The sequence below is a fragment of the Mastomys coucha genome, unplaced genomic scaffold (assembly GCF_008632895.1).
Source record: "Mastomys coucha isolate ucsf_1 unplaced genomic scaffold, UCSF_Mcou_1 pScaffold7, whole genome shotgun sequence".
Taxonomy (NCBI): domain Eukaryota; kingdom Metazoa; phylum Chordata; class Mammalia; order Rodentia; family Muridae; genus Mastomys; species Mastomys coucha.
Window position 1 is genome coordinate 24,357,555 of NW_022196913.1, and position 27,323 is coordinate 24,384,877.

Consider the following 27,323-nt stretch of genomic DNA (forward strand, 5'->3'; position numbering starts at 1 on the left):
AGGCTGACTTTCCTTGAAGTTTTCGCCTCAAATACCGCCATCACGCAAGTGTGCGTGGCACCCAGCAAACTTTACACCTCAGTAAAGTGTGAACAGAAAGTGTTCACACCTGCAGAGTTGAGTAGTTCTTCCAGGCTTGGCTCTTAGCAAGCATGTATGAGTGAGGAGAAAGGTTCTTGGACCCTACTTTCCCCGGATGCTTAGCCCTTGTGGGTTTCCCGATTCCACACATTTCTCTCCTTGGCCTCTTCTTTCTTTCTGACACCCATACAGGTGTCTCCTCTGTAAAGCATGTGCTGCAGAAGCCTTTGCTTGCCTTGTGACCAAACAGGACATTTGTTAACATTGCATTTGTTAGCTACTTGACTATCTGTTCCCAGACTTTGTCAAGCACAGGACTCTGGTAGTCGTGGTAAGTTCTCCAGTGTGTTCCAGGCACTGTGCTAAGTGCTAAGTTTGTATACAGTTCCACAGTTCCAGTCTTCCTGATTCTCACGGACACTCACCCCAGTCACTTGGTTACAATGGCAGTACGTGCAACAGAAGAAACTTGTGCCTGAGCTTAACGAAGTCCTCAACAAGAGATATTTAACTGACCGTCTAAAGAAAAGAGAGGGTTTTGGTATGGATAACAGTAACATGGCTCATTTTAGTAGCTGGTTGTCAACTGTCATGGCAAGGCCTTGATAAGAGAATAGCCCTGTGTTTGAGGCCAGCCTGGTCTACATAGTGAGATTCTGTTTAGAGGAAACAAACCAAACTTAACCAAATAATAAAACCACACAAACAACACAGACCCAGATTATTTACTTGCAAAGAGCAGTCAGGAAGAGCCAAGGCTAAGAGGCTAAATGTGGCTGGACAGTGTTGCCTAGGCCACAACTTTTCAGGCCCTTTTAGGGTGTTGTGAGATTTTTAGCTTCATTCTAAAACTCTATGAAAGCTCTGAGGTAATTCGAAGCTGGACTTGACCACAAATGTTTGGGCAATTATTACTCTGATTGATTGTGGTGGAAGCATAAGTCCGTCAAAGGTAGAAATTATGAAAAAATCCAATTCATTGTGGATAGGAAAAGAATTCAGGATTGGCTTGGAATACACATAGACTGACATAAATGCTGGTTTCTATTTTTGACTCTGTGGAGTGGAACGCATCAAGCTGTGTTGGCTCTTGCCTTTAATCTCAGTACTTTGGAGGCAAAGGCTGCTCTATCTCTGAGTATGCAGGAGTATCTCCTGGTCTGCAGGAGAGCTTCAGACTAGCTAGGCCTGCAAAAGGAAGAGATATCTGCCTTCTTAAGTTTACTGTTCATCACCTCCTTGGCAACCTACTAATGGTTATAAAACCTTTGTACTTGAAATGATCTTTACTTATTTCAGATGATCTTTTCCTAAGTCTATTTTCACAGTCAGATAAAATATCAATATATACTTACCCAACTGACACACCAAACTTCAACTTAATGTTTAGAATTTACTTCTTGCTCAGGTGTTTCTAATTTTAAATATGTATACTTTTTCTAACTTTTTATATTAGGAAAAATAGGAAAATATATGTAATATTTTCCAGTAGATCAGTGTGCAGAATGTAGAAAGGGAGAATTTTTTTCTTATATTTGACAGCTCAGTGTGTGTGATGGATTGAGTGAGATAAAGTAGAAAAAGTCTTTGTCCCCATTGGAGGTTTCAGTATGAAGACAGATTAGTTGATCTCACCTGACGACTGCAAGGCCTGTGTTGGTAAAGATTATTGTGAATATAATTTGAATTAGATAGGTTTATAATTGAACTACTTTAATTCTGTGTCTTACTAAAACATTGCTGTGTGGAACGCAATACTTCTCTATTTCTCTATTGTTACTATGGAGCTAAAATTCACACATCCTAAATATACCTATCGTAGTGATTTTTTTCTTGCTATGACAAAACACTATGGAGAAGATAACTTATAGAAAAAAATTAATTTGGAGATTAAAATTTCAGAGAATGCTTTTGTGAGTCATCATGATAGGGGCATGACAACGGGTAGGCAGGCATTGCGCTGGATCAGCATCTGAGAGCTTATGTCTCATCCATATAACTAAGGAGAAAGTGAGAGGAAAGAGAGGTGGAGGGAGGGAGGAAGAAGAGAAGAGAGACAGAGAAACACAGAGACTAAGATTATGTGCATGCTAACAGGGCTTTTGAAACTTCAAAGCCTACCCTCAGTTGCATACTTCTTCCAAGAAAGCCACACCTCCTAATCCTTTCCAAAGAGAGTTTCACCAGCTGGGGAACAAGCATTCAAAGGTATGAGTACATGGAGGCCATTGTCATTCAGAGGACCACAATAACTACAACAACATGGTAGTGTTCTGTCACGCTTCATTTTTTTTTTTTTGGGCAGCAAAGCCATGATTTTCTGGAGGATATTTCTGTCTTCTAAAACAGTAGTTTTCAGATATAAGGCAGGACTAGAGATTTACTTCCAGTATCACATAGGAAATACCCTAGCACTTCTAAATAATGCAGGTCTACATAGGATATTGTTACAACCTGGTGAGTGGAAGTGTACACTCTGCTTCTGAGGATCCAGAAGCAATAAGAGACTCATCAGCTTATATGCATATAGAAGTTTCCAGAAAGGAAGACATTGACCCTGACTTGAAAGTGTAGCTGACTCCCTTCCCCCAGTCCACATACTATTTTTCATTAAATGGAGAGAAAGTCTTACCATACCCTGTGACACATATCCTAGCAACCATGGGAACATTTGGACATAACTGTTCGAGTCAGCCACTAGGAATGCAGATTGGAGCAGACACGGGGAAAACAGTTGGAAACAGGTCCTCTTGTAAGTTGTTTGTAGCATGTGAACCACGAGCCAAGAATTAGTTTGTCACCCGTACCCTCACCCCTACACTTTTAGTTTCTCTAATTGGAAATCCTGAAGATTGTTAGTATTAATATTTACTTTAAGAGCACATTGGATTTTTCCCAGTTCCATAGTTGAAGATCAAAGGAAGGGGGGTTCAATTAAAGGTGAAATGCTAGTTACAGAGTGTGCCTGGTACTTGGTTTTGGAAGGATGATTGCAGTAGAATAGAGCTACTACTGTTGGACCCTGTTTCCCTTTTCGGAATCCATCAAGCATGGCATATAAAAATTGAAACACACACAGCATACACAGACCATACATGTTACACACACACATGCATACATACCACATACATGCATAAATATATATGTGCACACACATATACACCACATACGGCACATATACTCACATACCCTCACTCATACACCACACACACAAATGTCATATATGCACACATACCTTCACACACATTATAAACCACACAGATGAACACACTGCATGTGCACACACACACACACACACAAGCGCGCGCACACACACACACACACACACACACACACACACCCCACACAAATACACAGCCTTCACATTGTCCTGACTTCATCCTGCCCTGGCGCTGGTTATGCCAGTGGACAGCTAATGCCTCTGCTGTCAAGGGCACCTCTCTTACATTCTGTTATATTCTGGTGCATTTGCTCTTAGTGACTCAACTAAACTGGCAGTAGACATTCTGAAATCTCTAAGAACATATTTTGGGTGGTTTTGGAACTTTGTAATTACAGTTTGACAACTGGATAAAAGCCCTCATTTTGAATTACTCAGTGTTTTTCCTTTAGCAGGGACTTGGACATGCATAAACTTCAAGATGAAGAGAAAAGACAGTCTAAGTTGAATCACATAAATGAGAGGGGGTGTGAGCCAGAAGGGCAGTGACACTGTCAGCATTCCTCAGCTGGCAGTGGGTTCCATGACATGCTATTTAAGTTTACCACTGACTCGTTGATATTGGTTCAAACAGGATGATTACATAGATGGATGCCTTGTTTGCCTGGGTTCTGGGGCTTATGCTTGGTAAGATATGGCTGCTTCTAGAATTACAGGGAAAGATAAATGCCAGAGGTCATCATGATTCCATGTTCTGCAGTCCAGCTACCAAACCAGTGAGCAGATTGACTCAGCTTCTGAAACATTTAACTGTGTGGTGTTCGGCTGCAGAATGAAGGACACATTAACTTCCTCAAAAGACAGAATTCCTCCCGGACTTGTTTCAAAGACAGGTTTTCTTTTCCTCTGACTGCAAATGATCTCAGAGACAGCAGCCCACCCTTTCCAAACAGACAGGCAAAAGTGAGACCCAGAAGCTCATTATCGAACTAATCATTTCTAAGCTTGGGCCTGTGTCTCTTATCACATGCTCCAAAGCCAGGGTCTTGAAAGCTTCTAAGTGCAACCCTGCTCCTGTGTTTATGCATCAGAGAGATTTCTTTTTAAATCAGTATTAGATTTTCTTCCTCAGTTTAGGAATGGAAGCCCAGTGTGCTTTCATGTGTATTTGTGAGTAATTGTGTGTGTGTGTGTGTGTGTGTGTGTGTGTGTGTGTGTGTGTATAAAGAAAAAACATTCATGCAACATTAGATACTTTGTTGCTTCTTTTGATTGTTGTTGTTTTTACTGCATTATTTTTTACCTTGCTTTATATATTTAAAGCATTTGCTAAACCTGTCAAAAGGATTTTTATGATTATCAATGGTTCTGTTTGACAGTTAGTTGGGCAACCATTTCATTCTCTGCTCTCTGTGACCAAAACCAAAGCTAGCTGCCCTCAGCTTATGTTATCCAAGTAGAGATGGGCGTTGGCAAGAGCGCAAGGGAAAAGAGGAAAGGAAGAAGGGTGGAACTGTGTCAGGAGGCTGTGGGGAGAACAGAGGAAGGGGGTTGGTTTTTTTCTGTCCCATGAAAAGCAGCGTGCCTGCAGCAGCACAGAGGTGGCATATGGGCCACTCGGTTGCTATTCTTTCCACTATGGTCAGTTAAGATAATAATTATTGTATAATTTTTTGTTTACTGGTTTCTATAATTTTTTTTCTTTACTGATTTCTGTTGTTCTAGTTATTTATTCCTCTTTCTAAAAAATACTTCATAATTAGTAACTTAAAATAAAACTCATTCTTGATGGCTGTGATTGGTTTCACTGAAGTTTCTGGCCAGATGTGTCTGGATGTAACAAAGCAGAGCCAGTGGCTTTTCATTACTTGGTGCCTGGGCCACGGCTTAGAAGACACGTGCTGGAATCCTTTAGAAGTGTCTTTACTTGTAGGCTATGGTGACTCAAAAGACTCCTTCCCAAAATGCCTTCTTCTGGCTTCTGTGGGTATCAGGCATATGTGTGACACATAGACATCCCTATAGTTAAAATACCCATACAGAGGTACATACATGTATGCATATATTTGTACATGCATACATACATACGTGAATGCCTTCTTCTGGATTCAGAGGGCATGGTAAATTGAGGTCTCCTCTCCCTACTACCTGGACATCCATGTATGGCCTGAGCATCCTCCTAGCTTGGTAGCCACACAGCTCTCTTGTTCAGCTGTGTGGGATGGAGCCTGTTTGCAGAGTAAGGCACCAGTTTGAGAGTAAGGCACCAGTTACGGGGTTTCTTGTAGCATAACCTCAGAGATCTTGTTGGTTAGTATACTGTGCTCTGGTGATCTGAGCACTCCTGGCCTGCCCAGACTCAAGAGCCAAGGTCTAGAATATTCTTGTCCATAGATTGCATAACAAAGAACGCTGAGGGCTTTATGATAAAATGTCCTACCATCCTTGACATCTTTATCAGGGAAAAATTTGGAGGGAGGCACCCTTCTTTCAGAGGTCATCAGAGTAGAAACTGGCTCCTACCTTTGCTAGATTTCACTTAAGCAGTGAAAGAAGAAGGAAAAAAATAGAAGAAAGTGTATGTCATGAGTATGGAAGGCAGCAGTGAACCATATTTCCATGAAGGACACACAAGAAAAGATCCTTGGTGCTAGAAAAAAATGACCCAGTGGTTAAGAGCACTTGCTGCCTTTGCAGAGAACACAGGTTTGATTCCTAGCACCCACATGATGGTTCTCAAGCACTTGAAAAGCCAGTTCCAGTGAATCTGATGCTTTCTTCTGGCCTCCTTAAACACCAGGCATACATGTGACACACAGGCATGCATATATGCAAAACACTCATGCAGATATACATACATACACACATACATACATACATACATACATACATACATACATACATGCCTTCTTCTGGTCTCTTTGGGCACCAGGCATAAGTTTCAAACACAGATTCACATGCAGGCAAAACACTATGAATATAAATGAATAAATATATTTGAAAACGTTAAAAACACACAGAAGATTCTCTCTGCTTTTTCTTAACTGGTAAGGAAGAAATAGCCATGTCATATGTTCTCAGAAGCATGTCCTGGGCCCATTGATTTGAGTCCAGATTTGGGGGAAGTTACCATAGTTTCTATCTTTTCTGTCTTGGTTTCAGTAACTACTTTTCACTGTGATACTTGGTGCTCTGAGCAGAGGAGCTATGGGGACCTTGGTCCAGTTAAGAGCCTTTCCAGTCCCCAAATGTGACCGAAGTTAGGGTAACCTTGGTTATCAAGTATAATAAAACACACCTTGTACTTTTATGGAAATGGGTGGGGAGGAGGCAATAAAAGTGAACTTAAAAGTCAATTTCTTGGTGCTGGATTTTGTGGAGCACATCAAGAATTAGGAAGTAGAAACAGGTAGATCTCTATGAGTTCAAGATAGCCTCGTCTAAGCAGAAGTTCTAGGCTTGCCAGGATGACACAGAAAGATCTTGTGTGTGTGTGTGATTTATGTGTGTGTATAAGGAAGTGTGCACAATACTACAGTGATTTTATAGAGATTAGGAGACAATATGGGCAAAAGTGTTCTGGCCTTCAACCATATGGGTCTCAGGGATCAAATTCCTCTTTAGGATTCTGGACAACTCCAGTAAACCTGTCTAGCCATCGCACTTGGCCCTCTTCCTTCCTTCCTTGGTCCTTAGACACGCTCTCTTGCAACTTCAAAGCATAGCAGTTATGTTCATTTTTTCTAATACTAAAGAAAAATCTCATAATACTTCACTAATTTAAAAAAATCTCATAAAACTTATTTTAGGATCTTCAGCTCTTAAGCAAACAAATATGAAATCTCACTATATTCCTGAAACATTTATGTAGAGAAGAAATTTTAAAGTAGACTAAACCTGAAATTTCAAAATCCTACTTATTAAATTATTAGGATAAAACTAGCATTTTGGCATATAAACTGAAATAGTTGGTATAAAGAGTGCATTTGTATTTGTACATGTTCATAGGTTACATTTTAGTGTTACGTATAATAGGCATTTTAACATAGTAGTTAATATACAGAGCCTACTTCATTGTGGAATGAAGACTAAATGAAATGATGGCAGCGGAATAGTCTAGTATGGTAGCCTGTAGTCCTCCCTATTTGTCAATGTTTGCAAAGGCGGACCAGTTCCCAATTCAATTCTGTTGATATCTTATTTATATTTGTGCTTTTGAACAGTACTACTCTCTGATTTGTTCTTTCTCTCTGCTTTTAAAAGATTATACCGAAGTATTTCATTTATAAAGTGTTTCAGGAAGTCCCTAATTTTGCTTATAAACTACAGGCAGAAGTTGAATCCTAACTCCCAAGAAATTACGTCACCCAAGGTCATCTGTAGAGCCTGTTCACGGGCAAGCCCTTAGGTGCCAGGACATTTTAAGATTTAGAAGTTCTAGAACTTTGGGGATTTCAGACCACCCAGGTATACAGGGTCAGAATTACAACTGAAAGCAGGATCCTCTATATTTCTAAACAGTCGAGGAAACAAAGAATTTTATTAATAGGATCTCCTAAGACAAATTGCTTTGAGTTGTTTAAGCACAAGTAAAATGATCAACTGGAACTCCACCAACAGACCAAGCTAACTGTTAATGACAGACAGTGGCCCTGTGAAGGCAGGTGTTCTTAGGATTAATAATGACCCGATCACACTGATTTCAGATACTTCAGTAGGAAGCATTTCGTTTCCACCTCCCTGGTGCATGTATTTACAGTTTCAACAAATGTGTACTTGATTGAGAAGATGGCTTTTATCTTAAGTCAAACATTAATTCACTCAAAAGAATCAGTCCAAGCTAGTTACCTGTAGTCCCTGATACTCTTGGCTACTGGGAGGTAGATGCTGGAGTGTGTTGGCTTGAGGTCATGTCAGATGTACAAGGAAGATAAAAACCTCGTTGCACTACTTTTTGTTAAGTTTTTGTAAGGCTTCCTGTATGTGTTTTAAAGAATGAGAGTTGTAATTGAACGTTGGCTATGCACAACTGAAAGAAAAAAGATCCTGATCCAAAAATGGCCATGGTGTCAGACCCTTGTACTCTCAGCACTGAGGAGACTGAGGTAAAAGCTTGGAGAGCTCAAGCCCAGCCTGTATTATATAGTGAGACACTGGAGAGAGTGAGAGAAGGGGATGGGGAGAGAAGGGAGGAAGAGGGAGTGGATGAGAGGGAGATGAAGCAAGAAAGACAGAGGTAGACCCATTCCTTCATTTCCAAGCATCTTGAGGACTCACGTAAGTGGCTATATAGGGTTACTATACACAGTATCCAATTTACATGTGGGTGTCTGCAAGATTCCCAGCCCCTGTTGTTAAAGGTCCTGTGTAATTCTCTTGCCTTGAGCATGACATGGACTGAGAAGTAGGAGGAGCTATCAGTATTGTGATCATGCCACATGAAGTTTTTATAGTATAATTAAGGTCTGCAATCAGTTATCTGTGAATTAGTCAGAGGGGCAATGATCCTATATGAAAGAGAGAAGCATGAGGAGATATTCTGCTGACTCCAAGGAGGAACACAGTGCATGTTGTGGACAGGGTGAGAGCGGAAGGTAAGATCTACAGAGTCCTGTGTATAAGCAGAGTCTGGTCTCTGGCTAAGAGCTCGAGCTGGGAAATGGGGCCATAGGGACTTAATCCAGTCAGTCAGAGAAAGTGAATTCTGATGAGGATTCAGGTTCCAGGTAAGGCATAGCTCAGTGCTACCTCACATACTGGTTTCAGCCCTAGAGTCCCAGAATGGATGGCTGCGCTCAGGCAAGCTAGTCTTCTGACCAATAGGAACTTGGCTCTGTGATAATGCATTAGGCAGCCTTAGAAAACTAGGACACCAAGAAGGAAATGCAGAATCCCCCCATCCTGAGCCAGGAAACAGAACACAAAAGGCAAACTGTACACAGAATATTGCTATATTATTATAACGATCAGCTGTATCGCTGGCTATTGAATTTTTATGTAAATAAGAAGTTCTGACTATTCCTGTTGATTATATCAATAAAACATGCATTTACAAGCCCATCAGCACACGCTGGTACCAATGCAATGCTTCTTTGTCTATTTTTGTTTCTGGGGCATCATCTGAGATTCTTTTTCTGCCCATTTCAGAATAAAATGGGTTCCATTATTTGAAAACCACTGTCTGGCTAATAGCCACTTTGTAAGAAGACTACATTTGTGGTGTTTTAAGAATGTGGCTGTTGGCAAAGGGAAGAAGAGCAGGATTGTATGAGGCTGCCTTAGAAGCAGCACACTGCTTTAAAATACATGTTTCTCTTTACGTCTTCTCTTATTACATGCAGAATAATGTATAGCTAGAAGAAACCCAGCTACTAATGTTGATTCAGATAGGAGTTCTACATGCGTAATGGTGCTTTCCTTAAGAGTTGAAGTTACTTAAAGCATAGTTTGAAACTTTTTTCTTTTTCTTTTTCCTTTTATTTTTACACTTTAGATTTTATCCCCCTCCTGGTCCAATCTCTGACTGTTCTACATCCTATACCTTCTCCCCATCCCACCCCAGTTTCCACGAAGATGTCCCCATTCCCATGTTTGAAACTTTTTTATTGGATATTTTCTTTATTTACATTTCAAATATTATCACCTTTCCAGGTCTCCCCTCCGGAAACTCCCTATAACATCCCCCCTCCCCCTGCCTCTATGAGTGTGCTCCCTCACCCACCACTCACCCACTCCCGCCTTCCTGCCCTGGCATTCCCCTACACTGGGGCATCGAACCCCTTCAGGCCCAAGGGCCTCTCCTTCCACTGATGTCCTACAAGGCCATCTTCTGCTACATATGCTGCTGGAGCCATGGGTCCCTCCATGTGTACTCTTTGGTTGGTGGTCCAGTCCCCTGGAGCTCCGGGGGGGGGTGTGTCTGGCCAGTTGATACTGTTGTTCCTCCCATGGGGCTACAAACCACCTCAGCTCCTTCAGTCCTTTCTCCAACTCCTCCATTGGAGACCCTGACATTTGAAACATTTTAATTGGGCCAAATATAGCAAAAGTATACAAAATGGAATAGGAGACACCCTCAGGTTACCACCTAGATGATAATAGCTGTTAGTACTTTGGCTATTGGCACAGCCCGGCCTCATTTTCCCAGGCTGCTCCTCTGTTCTCCCTTCCACAGAAGTAAATGGTAGCCTGAAGGCGGTGGGCATTCTTCTGAATCTTTGATAGGGTTTCTGTATATCTGTATATTCATGTATAATATACTGTATTGCCTAATATTTAAAACTTTAAATAATTGGGAAAGGGGGGCTGGGGAGATGTCTCGGCAATGAAGAACAGTCACTGCTCCTCCAGAAGACCTAGTTTTAGCTCCCTAAACTCATATGTTGGTTCACAATTTTAACTCCAATTCCAGGGGATTGACATCCTCTTCTGGGCTCTGCCGACACTGTACACACACGATGCACATACATACATTCAGGCAAACCATTCTCATACAGAAAAGAACAATAAATATTTTTTTAAAAAAGTAAATCATTGCTATTTCTTGAAAGTAACTATTTGCAATTGAATTTTTCATTGGGTAACATTTTCTTTTGGGGGGGGGTGAATAACACATGATGTCCCATGGCATGCACAAAGCAGTGGACATGACCATTTTCTAACAAATAATCAGTTGCTTTCCTTGCTTTTGTTGCCACAGTGCTGGGCTATCGATATGCTTGTGTGGAACCATTTAAAAGTTTTTCTAGAACGGAGTACAGACACATACTGGGTTGGCTACAACATGGAGTGCTGCAGGACTTTGTGGCTCTACCAGCTTTAGCCGCACCCTCAAGCTTCAAGTTTCTATTCTTTGATATAAACTAGTGTGGTCTGTCTCCTGCTCTCGTAAGCCCCCTGGATGGGGTGACATGGGACTTTTTTTGTGGTGTCAACTTGCATTTACCTAACTGCTATGGCTGAGCACATTTTCTCTTAATTATTTTCTCTTAATTACTTTCTACTCAGATTTCGCTTCTAAAATGACCAGCACAATCTTTGTCCATTTGTGGTATGTGAGCACTTGTCTTAAGGAGTTGCCTATGGTGTTACCAAACAGACCTTTATTAAAAAACATTTTCACGTGATCTTCTTGATTCACTTTCCTTTGTCATTTGGCTTCAGTATTTTCAAAGCACTTTCTCTTTTTTCATGTACTTTCAAGTTATTTTCTTACGTTTCTTTTCACAAATTTGAAAGTTTTAATTTTCTTATGTCATAAATCCAGTTTGACACTCTGAATCGTGTGCAAAAGAATGAGGCTGAAATTCCCTTTAATTCCTTTGAATGGAGTCAATCATGTTAATTTTGTTTATTGGGATTGTTTTTGTCTCTTTCCACCTGCACTTGGCTTGCCTTGTTCCTGGTGCAGCTTGTCAGGTTTTTGTGATTGGGGCCCCTACACTTCTGTACTTTGTACTATTACCAGGTAGCTCTGACTGCTTACAACTTCATAACAAGACTTTATTTCTAGGGGATGGAATCCAGTTCTGGGCCTCCCCTCACACCCCCACTACTTTACTCCTTTACCCTTCCCCTCTTCATTTTCTTTTTTCTTTTCATAGAAAATCAACTTTTTTTTTCGTTTTTTTTCGAGATAGGGTTTCTCTATGTAGCCCTGGCTGTCCTGGAACTCACTTTGTAGACTAGGCTGGCCTCGAACTCAGAAATCTGCCTGCCTCTGCCTCCCAAGTGCTGGGATTAAAGGCGTGCGCCACCACCGCCTGGCACAAATCAACTTTCTTAGTCATTTATTCTACCATATACCCTTTAACAGTTGCTTGCTAAATCCCATTAGTATTTTGCTTAAAATAGAATTTTAATGTCTGACCTAATTTTTGGGAAGATTGCTTTCTTGCAGTTATTGACTATATCACCCATACTGACATTAGAACATTGATTAATAAAAGCTTTATCATTTTTTTCCTTAAAGATCTTGTGTATATTGCTTAGCTAGCTCATATGTTTGTAATCTTCATAAATGGTACCTTTCTTGGCTATTAGTGTACCATTTGTTGAGTGTTTTCTTGCATAAGAAATACCATTAAGTTTATCTTCTGCAAAGATAGAGATATTTTGTGAATCACATTCCCCTTTTGCATAGATTAATAAAGTGAAATATCAAAGAGATGAAGAAATTGCCACTGGTTCTGTGGGGGACAGCTATCTGGACTTCTTAGGTTTTTATTCTGTTTTATCTAAACCTTCCTGTTTTGCTAGTATCTTTTCTTTTCAGATTACTCAGTGCTTCTCTGATTCATACTACCTTGCTTAGCTGGATCTTTTTATAGTAAGAGACTCAAATCTCATTCCAGACCTTTTGTGAACAAGGCATTTAATTTACTAAATAGGTGTCCTTAAAAACAATTAGCTAATTCCTTTGGGCAGACACATTCATGGCAGCGAATAAGTCTACTAAATAAATGTTTTCTCTGGTCATTATCTTTAGTTAGGCTCTTAAGGAAAATGTCAATCCTAATTGAATTAGCTTTTAAAAATCGTATTCACTGCATTACTAGTACTCAGGTATATGTAGGGTCAGGGCCCACGGAGTGACAGACCGCTGTGAAGGAAGACTTGTCCTAGCACTCAGTGTGCAGCTCCAGAGAAAGGGGGCAGTGTTCGCCTGGTATGCTGAATTCCACACACATTTTATGGCTTTTTTAATATTGTATTTTGTTGTGTATACATAATTGCATTATTACATTTGTTATGTAGCAGTTATTCTGCTTATGGCTAAATAGTACTGTGTATCTACATGGCTGTATCACAGTTTCTTTATCCACGCATCCCCTGAGGAACACCTAGGTGATTGCTGTCATGGCTCTGGTGCATTGTGCTGTCCTAAGCACTAGAGTGCAGATGTCTTTTCAGTATACTGGCTTCATTTCCTTCGGATATATACTCATGAGTGAAATTGCTACTCCATATGGTAGTTCTATTTCTGGTGTTTTGAGAAACTTCCAAACAGTTTTCCATAATGTCTGCTCTAATATGACATCTCCACCAACGGTGTTGAAATTCCCTCTGATTCACAGCCTCTGCAGCATTTGCCAGTTTCTATCTTTTTGAAAATAACTGTTGGAGAAGATGAGAATGGTGGCACACACCTTTAATCTTATACTTGGGAGCAGAGGTAGTAAGATCTCTGTGAGTTTAAGGCCACTCTGCTCTACATAGTAGATTCCAGGACAGCCAGAGCTGCATAGTAAGACTCTGATTAAAAAAAAAAAAAAAAAAAAAAACCTAAAAATTAAATAAGTGAGAAAAAGTGAGAAAAAATAAAAAGGAAAAAAGGAAGGAAGGAAGGAAGGTAGCCTATTGATTAGTTATTTCCTTAACTGGGATCTTGTGTGCATTTAAATATTAATACTTTTAAAACTGAGAGTATTTAACTCTTTCTTTAAATGTGCCACTTTTAATATCTGCTAGAAATGCCCCTTTAAGTTCTAATTTCTCTTCTGGCTGTAGCAGGAGAAGAGAGAAACGGAGGGAACGAGGCTGAGGTGGAGCCTCTGTGAAAGCCTGCTCTCTGATGTGGGTTCCTGGGCTGGTTGATTCTAGCTCTGAGTCTATATCCTGTTTTTCTGAATCATCTTACTGGCTTCCTCTTATATAAGGATGCTTCTCTTTAGGGCTGGAACAGGTGGCTTTCTGGGAACATATCTAGAGAGAGCTTGAGGCTCAAAGTTCAGAAGGGGTAAATGTCTGGGGTACTTTGTAACTTGGCCCTACAGAGTGCTGGTGTATGACTCGTTTGTACTTGGCACACTGATGTAGAAACATACATCAGTGGTAGAACATGAGCTCAGTTTCCAATGATACTAGTGCTCAATAAAATAAATATTCACTGGATCACTGAAGGTTATGGCTTAGGGAAGGGTTTGCGACTTAAGTTTTGGGAAGAAAGATTATTATTCCTGTCTTTTAAGTCCTAAGTGGCCTATGAGCTTTAGTTCTTGGATGTATTTTGCCTCTTCCTACAGGTTCTGCCATTATTAAAATATTTATTCTATTTATTGAGACAGCATATACTGACTGTATTTTAGCTTTTGTGATGAACTAAACGCAGAAGATGCCCACTCTTCCCAAGCACATATTCCTGTGGGTGTAGAAAGAGATCAGTACTTTCTAGAAAATGAACAAAGTATCCATTTTTATTTAGAGTTGGCGTAAAACAGTCATGTGGGTAGAGTATGGTGTGTATTTCTGTTTTAGTTTATTCTGAGAGCACAGCTGTGCACTATATATTTAAGAATGGATCAAAAATAAGATTTGGCTAGCTTCAAGTTTACAATAATGCAAATATAGATGAATGAAGGATACAGATGTATGCACCTGGTCTTGAGAGTTGGGGACTTACATGTCTCTTGCTTCTCTAACCACATGAGTCTCAAGAGACATTCTGATTAAGCAAGGGTTCTGCTGTCATGATGTGTGTTACCTGTGGCCCAGGCCTGTGCTCTGGGTCTGTGTTCTGCTTATGCCAACTCTGGCGCAACTTATATTCCCCTGAAACGCCCTGACTGTCCATCCTGGCCAAGATTACTATAAAGCACAAGGGGCTGTCTCTGTAAAAAGAACAAAAGGGAGCCAGATCATAGCACTGTAGAGCACAGAACAGGCAGTACTGAAGCCCTGAAGCATGAAAGAACTCGGTGTGTCAGAGAACAAAAGGGAATGGGACATTGGGCTGGCGTGGGTGGTGTGTCAGACATGAGTGTAAATATTGGCTAGGGACACACTGGGCTGAGTCTTCTAAAACCATGGTAGGAATTTTGTGAGTATTATGGAGGGCCTTTATTTTAACCTGTTGTCTATGAAATGTGAATGAAAGTCAGCTTAAAATTGTTCTATCGGGAAGGTACCTATCAAACTATAAGTGTCATATAAACAGCAGATGAGCCTGTGGAACTAGTAGGAACCAGAGCTATCTCCTACTCTTAGTGTGGGAATCTTCAAAGGATCACTCATGACCACTGTATTTTATTAGAAATTATACTTTATTAGCTCTTAGACCTAAAAACCTACCTTAAAAAAAATCTCTGAGTTCAGAGGACAGTAACTTAAACCTATAAAATAAATCCATGCTGTTATCTGTTTGTGCACATTAAGATTCTTGGTGTGCCCTTTCATCTCTGTGTCTCTCTTGCCATAGACACTTTGTGGCCCACAACACGTAAAATACTGTCTGCCCATCCCTCTGTTGCTAAAGTAGAGCGTGCACTCACTACTATGAGACTGTTTAAAAATATTCAAGTAGCCATTTGACTTGTTTGCAAGCTTGCAGGTTTCATTTCACGCACTCAAAAACATTGTTTCGACATGAGATCCATGGATTGCAGACGCCTGAGACATCTAAGACCACAAAAAAAATGAAAGAGAATCCCCATCCACGGTGTCTGAGGCAGGAGTTTCAAATGAATGGGCTGACCTATGCTTGGTTAATCTGCCTGAGACTCATGCTTCTCTCGTGGCAGTTCCTCCATTTCCTCAAAATCTGTCACCTAAACTACATCTTCTTTAATATAGCTGAGCAATGGCTATACATGTATTGAGTATACATGTATTGAGTACATGCATTGAGTATGTCAATCAGAGGGCTGGTTTTAATCTAACAATGGCACTATGTAGTGTGATTGTGACTATCTTCATTTAGTACTGAGGAATGTTACATACATGTGGTCATTACTTCGTACCCATGTTTTCTACATTCCTGGATCTGAACAAAGTACAATTCGTGTAGTACCTTTCTCCCTTGTCTACATTCTCTACACAGTACAACCCAACAACCATTTTCATAGCTTCAACATTGAATTATTATCATAAGTAATCCTGATTTGAGGTATACAAGAGGGTGTGCAGAGGTAAGATACAAACCCTGTACCATCTTTGGCATGTGTCATGTGTCTGAAGGACATGCTGCATGCCAATTCTCTGCTGGCTATTCTTCAACTCAGGTTCCTCCTTCTCAGCTGCATCTGGGTTGTGTCAAGTAGACAATAAATTCTAAGCAGCAGGGGGCTGGGGAGATGGCTCAGCAGTTAGGAGCCATAGATACTCGCCAAGGTGATCTGGGTTCCAGGGAATCCTATACAGTCTTCTGGCCTCTGTGGGCACCAGGCATGCATGTGATACATAGATATATACGCAATCAAAACCACCCATACATATAAAATAAGTAAAATGATTAAAATGCAAACAACAATAAAACTAAGCAGCCAGCCATGTGTTTCCTGTGCCAGCCTTCTGTGTGCCAGGAATAGCGAATGCTCAGATGACAAAGCTGCTATCACTGAAGCCAGGGACTGAGTCAGGCCTTCCTGTCACCCACGGCTAAGCTCATAGCAAGGAAGAATGCTCTAATGCTCAGACTTTCATCGGACAGCACACTAGCTCACACCTGGAAAATCTTCTTTTCCTGAGTGTTCCATCATTTTGTTTCCCTAGCTCTCCAGTGGGAAGGTCTGTATTATATTTTCTGTCTGTAGACTTGTTGGCACTTGTGCTACCCAGAACAGGATGAGGAGTTGGTACTTTCCAAACTGTTAGAGTCCCTGTGATAACTGCTAATGTCACCGGAACTGGCCTTTTAGAATGCTTCTTCCAAGTGTGAGTTTCTTTTTTCTAGATGTGGCTACGGAACTTTGTGGGTTTCTGGGAGTACAGGCTCTGACTTGCCATCATAACTCATTTAACCCTTAGCTTGTGCCCTTGGGTTGAAGGTATATTAAAGTTGATATCAGCCGGGGCTGACAACTTGGTCTCCATTTTTACAGTATTAGACTGCTCAATGTTTGCATGGAATTCGTTTGGATTCTTCTGTCCAAAACATGGGCAAGGCATTGTGGGTCAGGCATCCTTCTTATTGTCATCCTTCCCATATTGCAGAAGAAGAACACCATACATAGGGTCACCCCGTAGGGTATCAGTATTTCTTCAGCATATGCAGTTAGAGTTCAGCTCCAGTGTGGCTTGCTGTCATTTCCCATATTCTCGTACAATACAAAGTTCTGTATTCTCAGGCATTAAACATTCCTCCACAGTAGTACTTTAGTGACCATATTACATAACTATCCTGCTTGGCTATCATTTCTTTAAATTTCCCTTTGTCCTAAGGAACATTTGGAACACTTACCAATATCAGTCAAATCTAATCAGAGTGCAGAAACCATATCAATGGTGAACCAGTAGGAATTCAGTTTAGACAGGGGTCTACTAGTAAAAGCTGGGTAGTTAAGAGTGTCAGGGTGAAAGGGACTCTGATGAGCTTAGATGGAATAGTTGCAGAGAAGTGGTTGGGGTCCTTAGTCTGTGGAAGAAGATCTGCAGAAGCTTAAGCTCAGCAATGAGTACCCCCCCTCCCTGCGTAGCTCTGGGAAGAGACTATAAGGACCACAGAGGCATCTCCAACTGCTCACCATTCACAGACTGGTCAGAGGAAAGCAATTTGAACAGTGGACCTGTGCTGGACCACAGAGCTGTTTTAATCCTGGAGGGCTGAGTTGCAGAGCCTCTTAGAAGTGGTTTCTGGTCTTTCCAGGAGCTTGGGGGTATGTGAGATCTGAGACCATTCACATGGAATAATACTGGGGGAGAAGGCCTCCATTGCCCTCTACTGGGGAAGCATCACATTTTCCCCAGCTGGCCAAGGGAAAGGCTCAGGTCCAGCTTCAGTGCCTTAAAGCAGGGCTAAGGTTTTGAGTTGAGACAAGAAAATGACTGGTTTATACCTTCTTATTCTGCTTTAACTATGGGGTATAGGGACATCTTTTAGGAAATAGTACTTGCACCTTCATTTTTTTTTACCATAAAATTTTGAATAGATATTGAGTTTGAGCATTTTAAAGGCTTTTGTCAGACATGACAAAATTCATACACCAAAAAGTGTCCTTGTTGATTGTCTTTCATGCTCCATATGGAAGGAAAGGGTTATTATTTTAATATCAGGTAATCCACTGTCTATTCACTCTTGGGATCATCTCATCGTCTCTTGGACTGCACCCCATGGGAGGTGCTGAGGACCAATATCTCTGGGGTTGGAGCCTGTACACAGTTGCTCAAGTCCTTCATCTCCAGGCTTGGTTTTCTGAACTTTACCCCTCCCAGTCTAATTCACCTATCTGACAGATTTATTTCTCTAAGATTCCTTCATCATATCAGTAATCCTGCTCAAGAGCCTTAAATATTTCCTCTCTGTTTGCTCTATTGAGAATAAGATACAGCGTATTGACGTTTGGCAGCGGGCCCTTTGCCTCCTTCTGCTGATAAGGAAACCAGCGGATTTAGCAGCTGGCGAAGGCCCAAGAAGACGCTTCCTTCCTCTCAGTCCATTGTCCCATCCAGACCGCTGTTGGTTCAGCTTCCTTGTCCCACCACTGTTCTCCAGCATAGCACCTGTCCCTAGAGAGATTTGACTGACAGTTGACCTCACCATCTGTTGCCCACACCGTCTTTGCTGGTGCCACTCACCCAGATGGAATGCTAACACTGTGCCATGATCGTCTTCATGTAGAGACTGCCTGCACTCACTTAAGTATTTTAGCAATCACATCCTGTCTCTAATAAACAAATTACACTGGATAACATTTCAGGATGTTGGAAGGACAGGGTTTTGTATATTCTACCTGAATTTAGGTCCAGGGCTTGGCACTTCCTGTTCTGGGAAAATAAGTTTACTTTTCCACTTTGGGTCATTAGTAGACGTTGAATAGTGCCTGTTCCTTTAAGACAAGCTCATTTGTCTTCAGAAAAACATATTGTTCTTTATCTCTTGCTTTACTCTTGATTAAAATTCCAAGAAGATAGGCAGTCTCCTGTTTATCCACTCTGATTTGCCTGATCTAGGACACCCGTGGGCTGCTGGGAGCTGTTGACTCCTCTATCCAATCCTTCTGGCCCAGATCTTACTATTGGAAAGCAAGAGAGAGGACTGCTGAGTGTGGATGTCAGTTCTGAGACCTTAACATTCTCTCACTGCAGACTTCAGATCTTTTGGACCTAAACTTCTCTGCCAATAGGCCTTGTTCTTTGTTTCGGTTTTTAAGCCTTCTGACTTGAGAACTGGATATGAGACTGCAAGTGAAAGTATGTGAATAGAGACAACTGAGCTTGACAAAAGTGGAGGAAGAAACCGCCAAGGGCACCTTTACCTGGCAGAGGCGACAGCTGGAGTGGGAAGCGTAGCATCCCTGACCATCATTCTGGAGCATGTTATTGTAGGGAAAGGGCTTCTTTATTCTTCCACCCCACTTCTCCCTTTGCCAGATCACTGGGGGAGCATTCATATCTTATTTTAGGGCATTTTATACACTCCTTCGTAAAGGTCCTCTCTTGTCTTTCATATACACACATTGCTCTGTAGCTTAGCAACCGATGTGTCATATACTGCCCTCACTGGCTTCATTAGCCTCAAGATGGGAAAGTGAAGCAAATGGACATATACTAAATTAATGGGGCCATGTTTATATGCAGCATCACTTTCTGATGCTTAAGGAAAGGTGCTGAAGAACAGTGTTATCTTGGAGTAGAACATCTAAAGTTAGGGGCTCCTCACAACTGAGAGATACAAGGGACAACAATGGAGAGAGGAGGCTGTGGGTGGACCCTGGAGGTACCTGCCTGCTAAGGGCCAAGTCTTCTAATATTGGTAGTGTCTGGACTCCCCGAGGTTCTCTGCTGTCTTTGGTAAGCAACAGGTGAGGGAGCATTTATGTTTTTGACCAGATGTAATTCTGGATTAGCCTAAGTAGAACATTCGTGTACTGAGGAAATGGATTCTGGAGGAGATGATGTGACAGCAGTGGCAAGCTTCCTCAGGATCCTACCACCCAGGCCTCACAGAGGCCGAGTGGACGAGGTAGAAAGATAAACACAGACACCTCTCCTGGGTGAGAGTAGACTGCAATGGCTCTGTGGGTGACTATGACAGCAGTGTTAGCTGCTTTCCCTCGGCCACTTGTCATTCTTCCCATACAGTGTGTGCAGGCCCGGCAGGTCTGGGCAGAGATGCTCTTTTTGCCTCTTTTCTCCTCTTTAGTTTTGAGGAGGTGGCATGAGGGAGCCTGCTTACTGCAGGCAGTGTTACTTCAGGGTTCAGAATGCCTGTTCTAAATGTGTCTTATGATGGTCTGTTTTTCCCTTTGTAAAATTTAAATTTTTTCTTTGTTTTAACTGACACATAAAATCATTGCAGTTACACATGATTTTGTGTGTGTGTGTATGCGTGTGTACGTGAGTGTGTGTGTATGTGTGTGTGTGTGTATGCGTGTGTACATGCATGTGTGCGCGTGAGTACGCCCAGGTGTGCAGAAATGTGTGCATGTGTATATGTCCCTGTGAGGAGAAGCCAGAGGTCGGCCTTGAGTGTCACTCCTCATGAGACGTTTGCCACCTCTATTTTTTGGCAGGCCATTTACTGGCCTGGGGCTTATTGATGTTGCTAGACTGGCCAGCCAGCAGTGCCTCAGGATTCACTAGTGTCTATCTCCCAAGTATAGCATTACAAGTACAGGCCACTGCTACTGACTTTTCTCCAGAGGCACTACGGGTTGAACTGAGTTTGTCATGCTTGCCAAGTGGGCAGTTTACTGACAGAACTCTCTCCCGAACTCCTCCACAAACTCTTTTCTCAGATACTTATCATTTTTAAATGCTGACAGTGTGCAAATCCCCTTTCCTAGGTCTCTGAGAAGCACAGTATAGAATAATTATATAGTCTCCCTATGTAGAACGACACTTCGACAGTGCTAGCTTACACACAGCTGTGTCTCAGCTCCTCTTTAGCAACCTCTTTTTTTCTTACTCCTTCAGTCTTTTGCTTTTCCTTCTCACAGCCTCTGGCAACCACCATTCCCAACTCCCAGGACGCCTGCTTGTCTGTACTTCACATATGAGTGAGGTCATGTGGTATTCGTCATTCTGCACCTTGTTCATTTCCCTTGGTGTAGTGACTTTGGTTCTATCCTTGTTCAAACTAATATAATTCCATTTTCCTGGCTGATTGGTCTTCCATCGTATTTCTGTGTCCATTTCTCACTGGATGGATATATAGGCTGCTTCCATTTTTGGCTACCAAGAATACCACTATAGGAAAAATCCAAGTGCAGATGTTTTGTACAGGCAGTGATTTCATTGTTTGTGCTCATATGCTTGTGTATGTATTGCTAGGCTCTAAAGATGTTCTCAGTTTCTGAGAAACTTCTATTATTTACCAGTTGTGTGTAGTGTTCCATGTTTTTCTAATTATTCACAGCACTTTAGTTTTTTGTTTTTGTCTTGTTTTGTTTTTTGTCTTTTTTTTTTTTTTTGAGGCAGACTTTCTTTGTGTAGCCTTGGCTGTACTAGAGTTCATGTTGCAGAACAGGCTGGCCTCGCACTCAGAGATCCACCCTCCTCAGCCTCCCAAGTGTTGGAATTAAATGTGTATCACCATGCCTAGCTAGTTTCTTCTTTTTTTTTGTAATAGCTATTCTTAGATGATTGAGGTAGTAAATCACTGGGTTTTGATTTAAATGTTCTATGGTGATTAGTTATACTGAGCATTTGCAAAAGAATTCATAGCAACATCAAGACCAGTATTTGGTTGAATGGTATTCAGTCCCCTTGGCATATCAGAGAGCCTAACCAAGCTGCCACAACCATCAGAGAAGAACAGAGTCTACTGAGAATTAGAACTTTGCTTGAGATTTTAAATGTGTGGATCGTGATACTACATACATTCCACAATTGGTAGAAACAGAAGAGGATTTTGAATTGGAGTCAAAAGAATCTTGGGTTAAAAATAGTTGATGCTTTCCGTTTTAGAGTTTCTGGACTTTTCAGGAAGCTCTTGCAGTGAGTACTCATACTTTGACCCCAGCTGGAGATTCCTGGAAGAAAAATGTTGTGTGGGTCAGGATTTTTAATTGACTTTCTGGAGAATGAGAATTAGCATTGTTTTATTTTGGATTTGTCTCAGTGTTTGTTTCTTTTATGAACTGGAACATAGTAATATAGCCACTTATCCAGCAGATGTTTACTGAACGTTGAAGTGGGACTTTGTAGGTGTAGGGATCCTACTATGATACAGTCACTGGTCACTCTCATGGAGGAGGTGCCTTGATCCTACTGTGATACTATCTCTCATGGAGATGCTTTCTAGGATGAACTGATGTAACTAATGGACAACATGAAGAAGATGATAAGTAAATATCACACACACACAGAGACATGGACACACACAGGCACATGCATGCACACACACAGGCATGCACACATGCACATGCACAACGTTGGTGCTTGGAAGAATGCATCAAGGAGGACTGAGGGGCAATAGAGTGACTAGGCGGTGACCAGCCTCTGATGGGAAACCCCTCTAGGACAGATTTCCCCCATAGCTGTGTTGATCTGCTTATTGACAAGACATGTGCTTATTAATATGTATTACTCTGATGGAATGTGCTGATGTCTTTAGGGTAATGTAGAGCGTACTGTGAAATTTACTTATCAGCCTGTCTGTTAGTCATTTTTCAGTTGCTGTGTTAATAGTATACCATGACTAAAAGCAAGTCAGGGAAGAAATGTTGTATTTTGGCTCTTAGAGTTCCAGAGGGCATACAAGTCCTCATGGCTGTGAAAATACAGCAGCAGGGACGTGAGGCTGGCCTGGCACTCCGGAAGCGAGTGGTCACATTTTATGTGTATACTGGAAGCAGAGCGATAACAGGAAGTGGGGCTAGGCTGCGAAACCACGGCTCTTTACTCTAGTGATGTACTTCTTCTAGTAAGGTTCTGCCTCTTCATGGTCCAGAGCGCTCTCAAACAGTGCTACCAGCTGGGCACCAAATGTTCAAACACATGAGCCTATGGGGCCGTTTCACATTCAGAACACAACTGGGTACATATAGGGACTAGCTATGAACATGAAAGGGTTCAGCAGTATGTTTTGTGGACGCTATTTTTAGTAATAAACATTTGGCTTTTTTTTCCTGTGTATTTTCAATGTGTGAATCTTATTCTAAACAGCATCAGTGGATTAGCCATTGAATCCTTATAATGACCTGGGGAAGCTGGGCGAGCTGCCATCCATGCAGCTTGCAGCAGGGTTTCCAGCTTCCACTCCTGGCAGATGACTGCTAAATGCTGCCACGGTGGGAGTTGTGAAGCTGGAACAACACAACCTTTCCCTGTGTTTATGAATTTTACAGCTAGGATGAAAGAGGTGTGGTCTGGTTGATCTTCCTGATAGGATGTTGTTCTGGAAGCAGGGCTGTATTCTTTCTGAATACAGAAACACTGACATTCTTTCTTAGTTCAGTTTGCTTTGTCTCAGGAGCTAAAAGTTTATAATGGTTATAGATATAGCTCTTCTGTCTCTCCCTCCTTTCCTGTCCCATCCTGTCCTCTTCCCCTGCCCCGCCCCATCTCTGTCCCAAATACAAATCACTGATTAGACAGAGTTAGCTGTTGTCCCAGGGACATGGGAGTGTGGTGGCTGCCATTGTAAGAACAGGGGAAACTGCTTTCATGTTAAACAACTCCAGGGTAGGCAGAGGCTCACCTCTGGCTCTTTCTACGCAGTCCAGGCAAGGGCATGTTCTTCCTAACACAGGGAGAAGAGTTAGATCAGAACAGTTAGCTAGACATTTGGACCCAGCTCTGCCTGTAAGTAGCGTAGATAGTTAGTTCTTTGGCTTTAAGCAAGTAGACAAACCAACCTCTTCCTTTCTTCATAGAAGTCTCTCTCTAATTGCGGAAAGTGAAGACTCCACATGGGAGCCTGGGGCAGATTTCATTCTCTCCCAGTCCAGCCCCTACTAGAACCCCTGAACCTCTTGCAGGTCTTTCTTTATCTTCCCACTTTGCTGTCATAAAAGCTTACTGAGTGTTGGAATGCTCCAGGAAGGAAACAGACAGGACGAACAGGTAGAGCAGTGTGAGGTCACCTGGGTCACAGTCCTCCCCGTCTTGACCCTGGTGTTGGGTCAAGATGAGCTCTGCTTTCTGATCTTTAAAATTGTGCAGAGTTATTATAGTGGCTAGATAAATACTAAAGATGAAAAATCTATAGCACAGAGTACTGACACTTGAAAAAAAAAGAATAAAATACCTAATTCCCCACTCTAGGTTTCTATGAGAAAATATCTCTAAATTTTTCTGGTGTCTTTCTCAAATTAGAAAGCTCAGGTTGGGCACACTTTTTCTTTCTTTGGTCCATGCCTGCTCGGTCTCCCCTGATCTGAGGACTTACTTTGAGAGACCACTGTTCTCCAGGATCCCTAATTAAGAAGAATTTCAGTTCTCCATCTTTTAACTCTGATTCCTCAGTGTACTCAGAAGCTGGCCATGGAGGAGATATTGTGTGCAGCCAGCTTCCTCAGTACTTTGTAACGAGTGTTTGCAACTAGCTGACTTCCTCTTCAGTCCCCTACATGCATTAAGCTTGAAATGAAGTGAATTACCATTGCTGTTCGCAGCCAGCCTGCTCTGTGGCCACTGCTCGTCCCTGTGGTAATAGAGATACAGTTCCCTACAGGGTGGCTTGACGTTTCTGGGACGTTCTAGATAGGGATGAAAGGACTATGTTGAGCTTTTATTTTTTTATTTATTGGGGATGGGTTTCAGGCTTGTCTGTGCATGATGTGAAGTACCCAGAAGTACTTTTCTTTGGGAAGGAGTGCTCAAGCTGGCCCCTGACAGCTTGTTCATTGTAGAGAATTTATTGTGTATAGCTAGTGAAAATTAGCCACAGGAACAAGTGATGGATGGGCCTTTGACACATCAGGGAGGAATTTCCCACCTCCTGGGTACTCCTGCTGGATCATAGCCTGTGGCCTGTTTTAAAGAATGTGGAAAATGAGCCTCCTAGTCTCAGCTCCTTGGGGCTGTAGCCAGGGGAAGTCCTGCTAGATGACCACCTACAGGGGGCTGAACATGGTGCGTGCTCTGGTTGAAAGAACTGGAGTCAGTGAAATCCAACTTTCACTGCTAAGGATGTGGAGGGAGGCCCCATGCTCACAGGCTGGTCCAGGATCTGCTCATTCATGCTGCTCGTTTTTTTTAAGGGATCATGCCCAAGGAACCAGCCAATGCCAAGAAACCCTTTAAGTGGCAGCTTTTTTGAGATATGCTTTGCAGAAAATAAAAATAAACTATTTTAGATATGTTCAATTTGATTATTTTTATTTGGAGGGAGGGTCAAGCGACTGTTACTACGATTACTTTTCAAAACCTTTTTGATTTGAGTAAATATTTCTGTGGATATTAGTATGTCTTTTATGTAGCTTTTAAGTAGCCACATTTTCAGTTCGGCCAGGTGCACACCTTCTAGGCCGTTTTCCCTGGGTACACTGTCACAGTTATTATTTTGCTTTTGGATTTTGAGGTCTCATATTCCTATTCCTTGAGTTAAGCTTCTTTGTAGAAATAATTGAAAATTACACAAATGAGATCAGAGAAAATCGTAAGAATGCTGCATAGAATCAAGACTGAGTTATATTTGCCTTTTCCCTCTTCTTTATCAAACTTCTACTTAAAAGATTTATTAAAGCTTTTCTTTCATCTTTTACAGAATCGCAATGAAATAAAAAATGGCACGATCCTTCGATTAACCACGTCTCCAGTAAGTTGATCTTAGCTTATGGCTTCTCATTAAAATTGTCCCCCCTGGGTCTGCAGTACGTGACTGGGTAGAGACCAATAAGAGTGACTTCTGCAGAACCCCGGGGTGCAGTTTCCTGCCAGGAAGGCTCTACACCCCCAGGAGCATACTGCCTTTCTCTTTTCTACAACAGAGGTGCTATTGTCTCAGGACGAAGGCAAGTCAGTGGATGGTGAGGACTCACCTGTGGCAGTCACACCAGAAGCTGTTCTCAACAGTGCAGTGGTAGAGTGGCTGTCGGATCGGGTTAGCCCACTTGCTCAAACGTCACCTCATGCCATCAGACCGATTCAGGCAATGAAAAATCAGAGCCTACTGTTGCCTTTCCTCCGTGTGTGTAGGCTGGGGTGGGTGGGTATTTGATCATTTTCTAGGCTGGGTCTGTTATTAAAGCATTTCCTAAAATCAGCTCCAGAGCATTGCCGGCTTATGCTGTTTCCCTCTCGGTTGAGTCTATATAAAACATTTGAAGGTCTCCGAATAGAAGCTGCTAAACAAGATGCTGCAATATATTTAGACTATAGCTGGGATCGTGATCTCTCGTATGTGTGGAGATGCTGCATAGCAACATGAGCATATTTAAAGTATATTCCTCCAAAGTGCAGTTCCTTGCTTTCCTGAAAAATAACATGCACAAAGTACCCCAAGTGTTACTATTTTCACACTGCAAATGTGATGAAATGTGTATCGTCTATCTATCATTCTCAGTTTCCACTGAAGCCATGTGCTAGGCTAAAAATAAAATTAAAAACTGGGAAAAGCATCTGGCTACAATTAAAGTGTGGGTACTGTAGCTACCACAAATTCTTCTCATTGAAAATTACATGAAAGCCTTAAAAGCTCGAACATTTTACCCTGTAACATCTTGAACCTAACACAGTGATCAGCTTTGTGGGCTGCCTGCTGGACTTGGTGGAGACATCTTCCAGTGCCTTTACACCAGGCATAAAGATTACGCTTTGCGTATGGATTTGACTGGCTACAATATGCGCTGAGCCAATTGTTATGGGCTTTTCATAGGCCTTCATTCATCAGGTCGAATTGCTGTTTAACTTGACCGTAGAAGCTACTACAACATTAAGGTTTTTGTGCTTCTCTTTCCTTTGCTAATTGCCATGTATAGCAAGTCTTAGTGTTGTGTCTAGACTGGCTCTCTGTGCTGCTGCCCTGAGTTCCTAACAATATTCCATATGTAGTGATGACGTGAATGAGGAGGGGAAACTGTCCAACAGAGGGGAGTACTGAGAGGGCCTGAGAGAGGTGAAGGGTGTCGGAGGGCTAGTCTCAACCATGTATGTACTCCCATGAGGAGAATCCTATGTAAGAAGAAATAACAGAAAACTCAGTGTAGGGAGAAGTTTTCTTTGAAAAGAGAACTTTTTTTTTTTTTTTTTTTTTTTTTTT

The 27,323-nt window shown here is 41.7% G+C and overlaps 1 protein-coding gene across 5 annotated transcripts in view; it reads left to right on the plus strand.

Moving 5' to 3' along the window:
* Elmo1 (engulfment and cell motility 1) overlaps positions 1-27,323 on the plus strand; it is a 530,953-nt gene that overhangs the window by 126,422 nt on the left and 377,208 nt on the right. For all 5 annotated transcript variants that reach the window (XM_031359616.1, XM_031359615.1, XM_031359617.1 and 2 more), the window contains exon 5: positions 25,830-25,880. In XM_031359616.1, the coding sequence (XP_031215476.1) occupies positions 25,830-25,880 (51 nt within the window). The remainder of the gene's footprint in view (positions 1-25,829; positions 25,881-27,323) is intronic.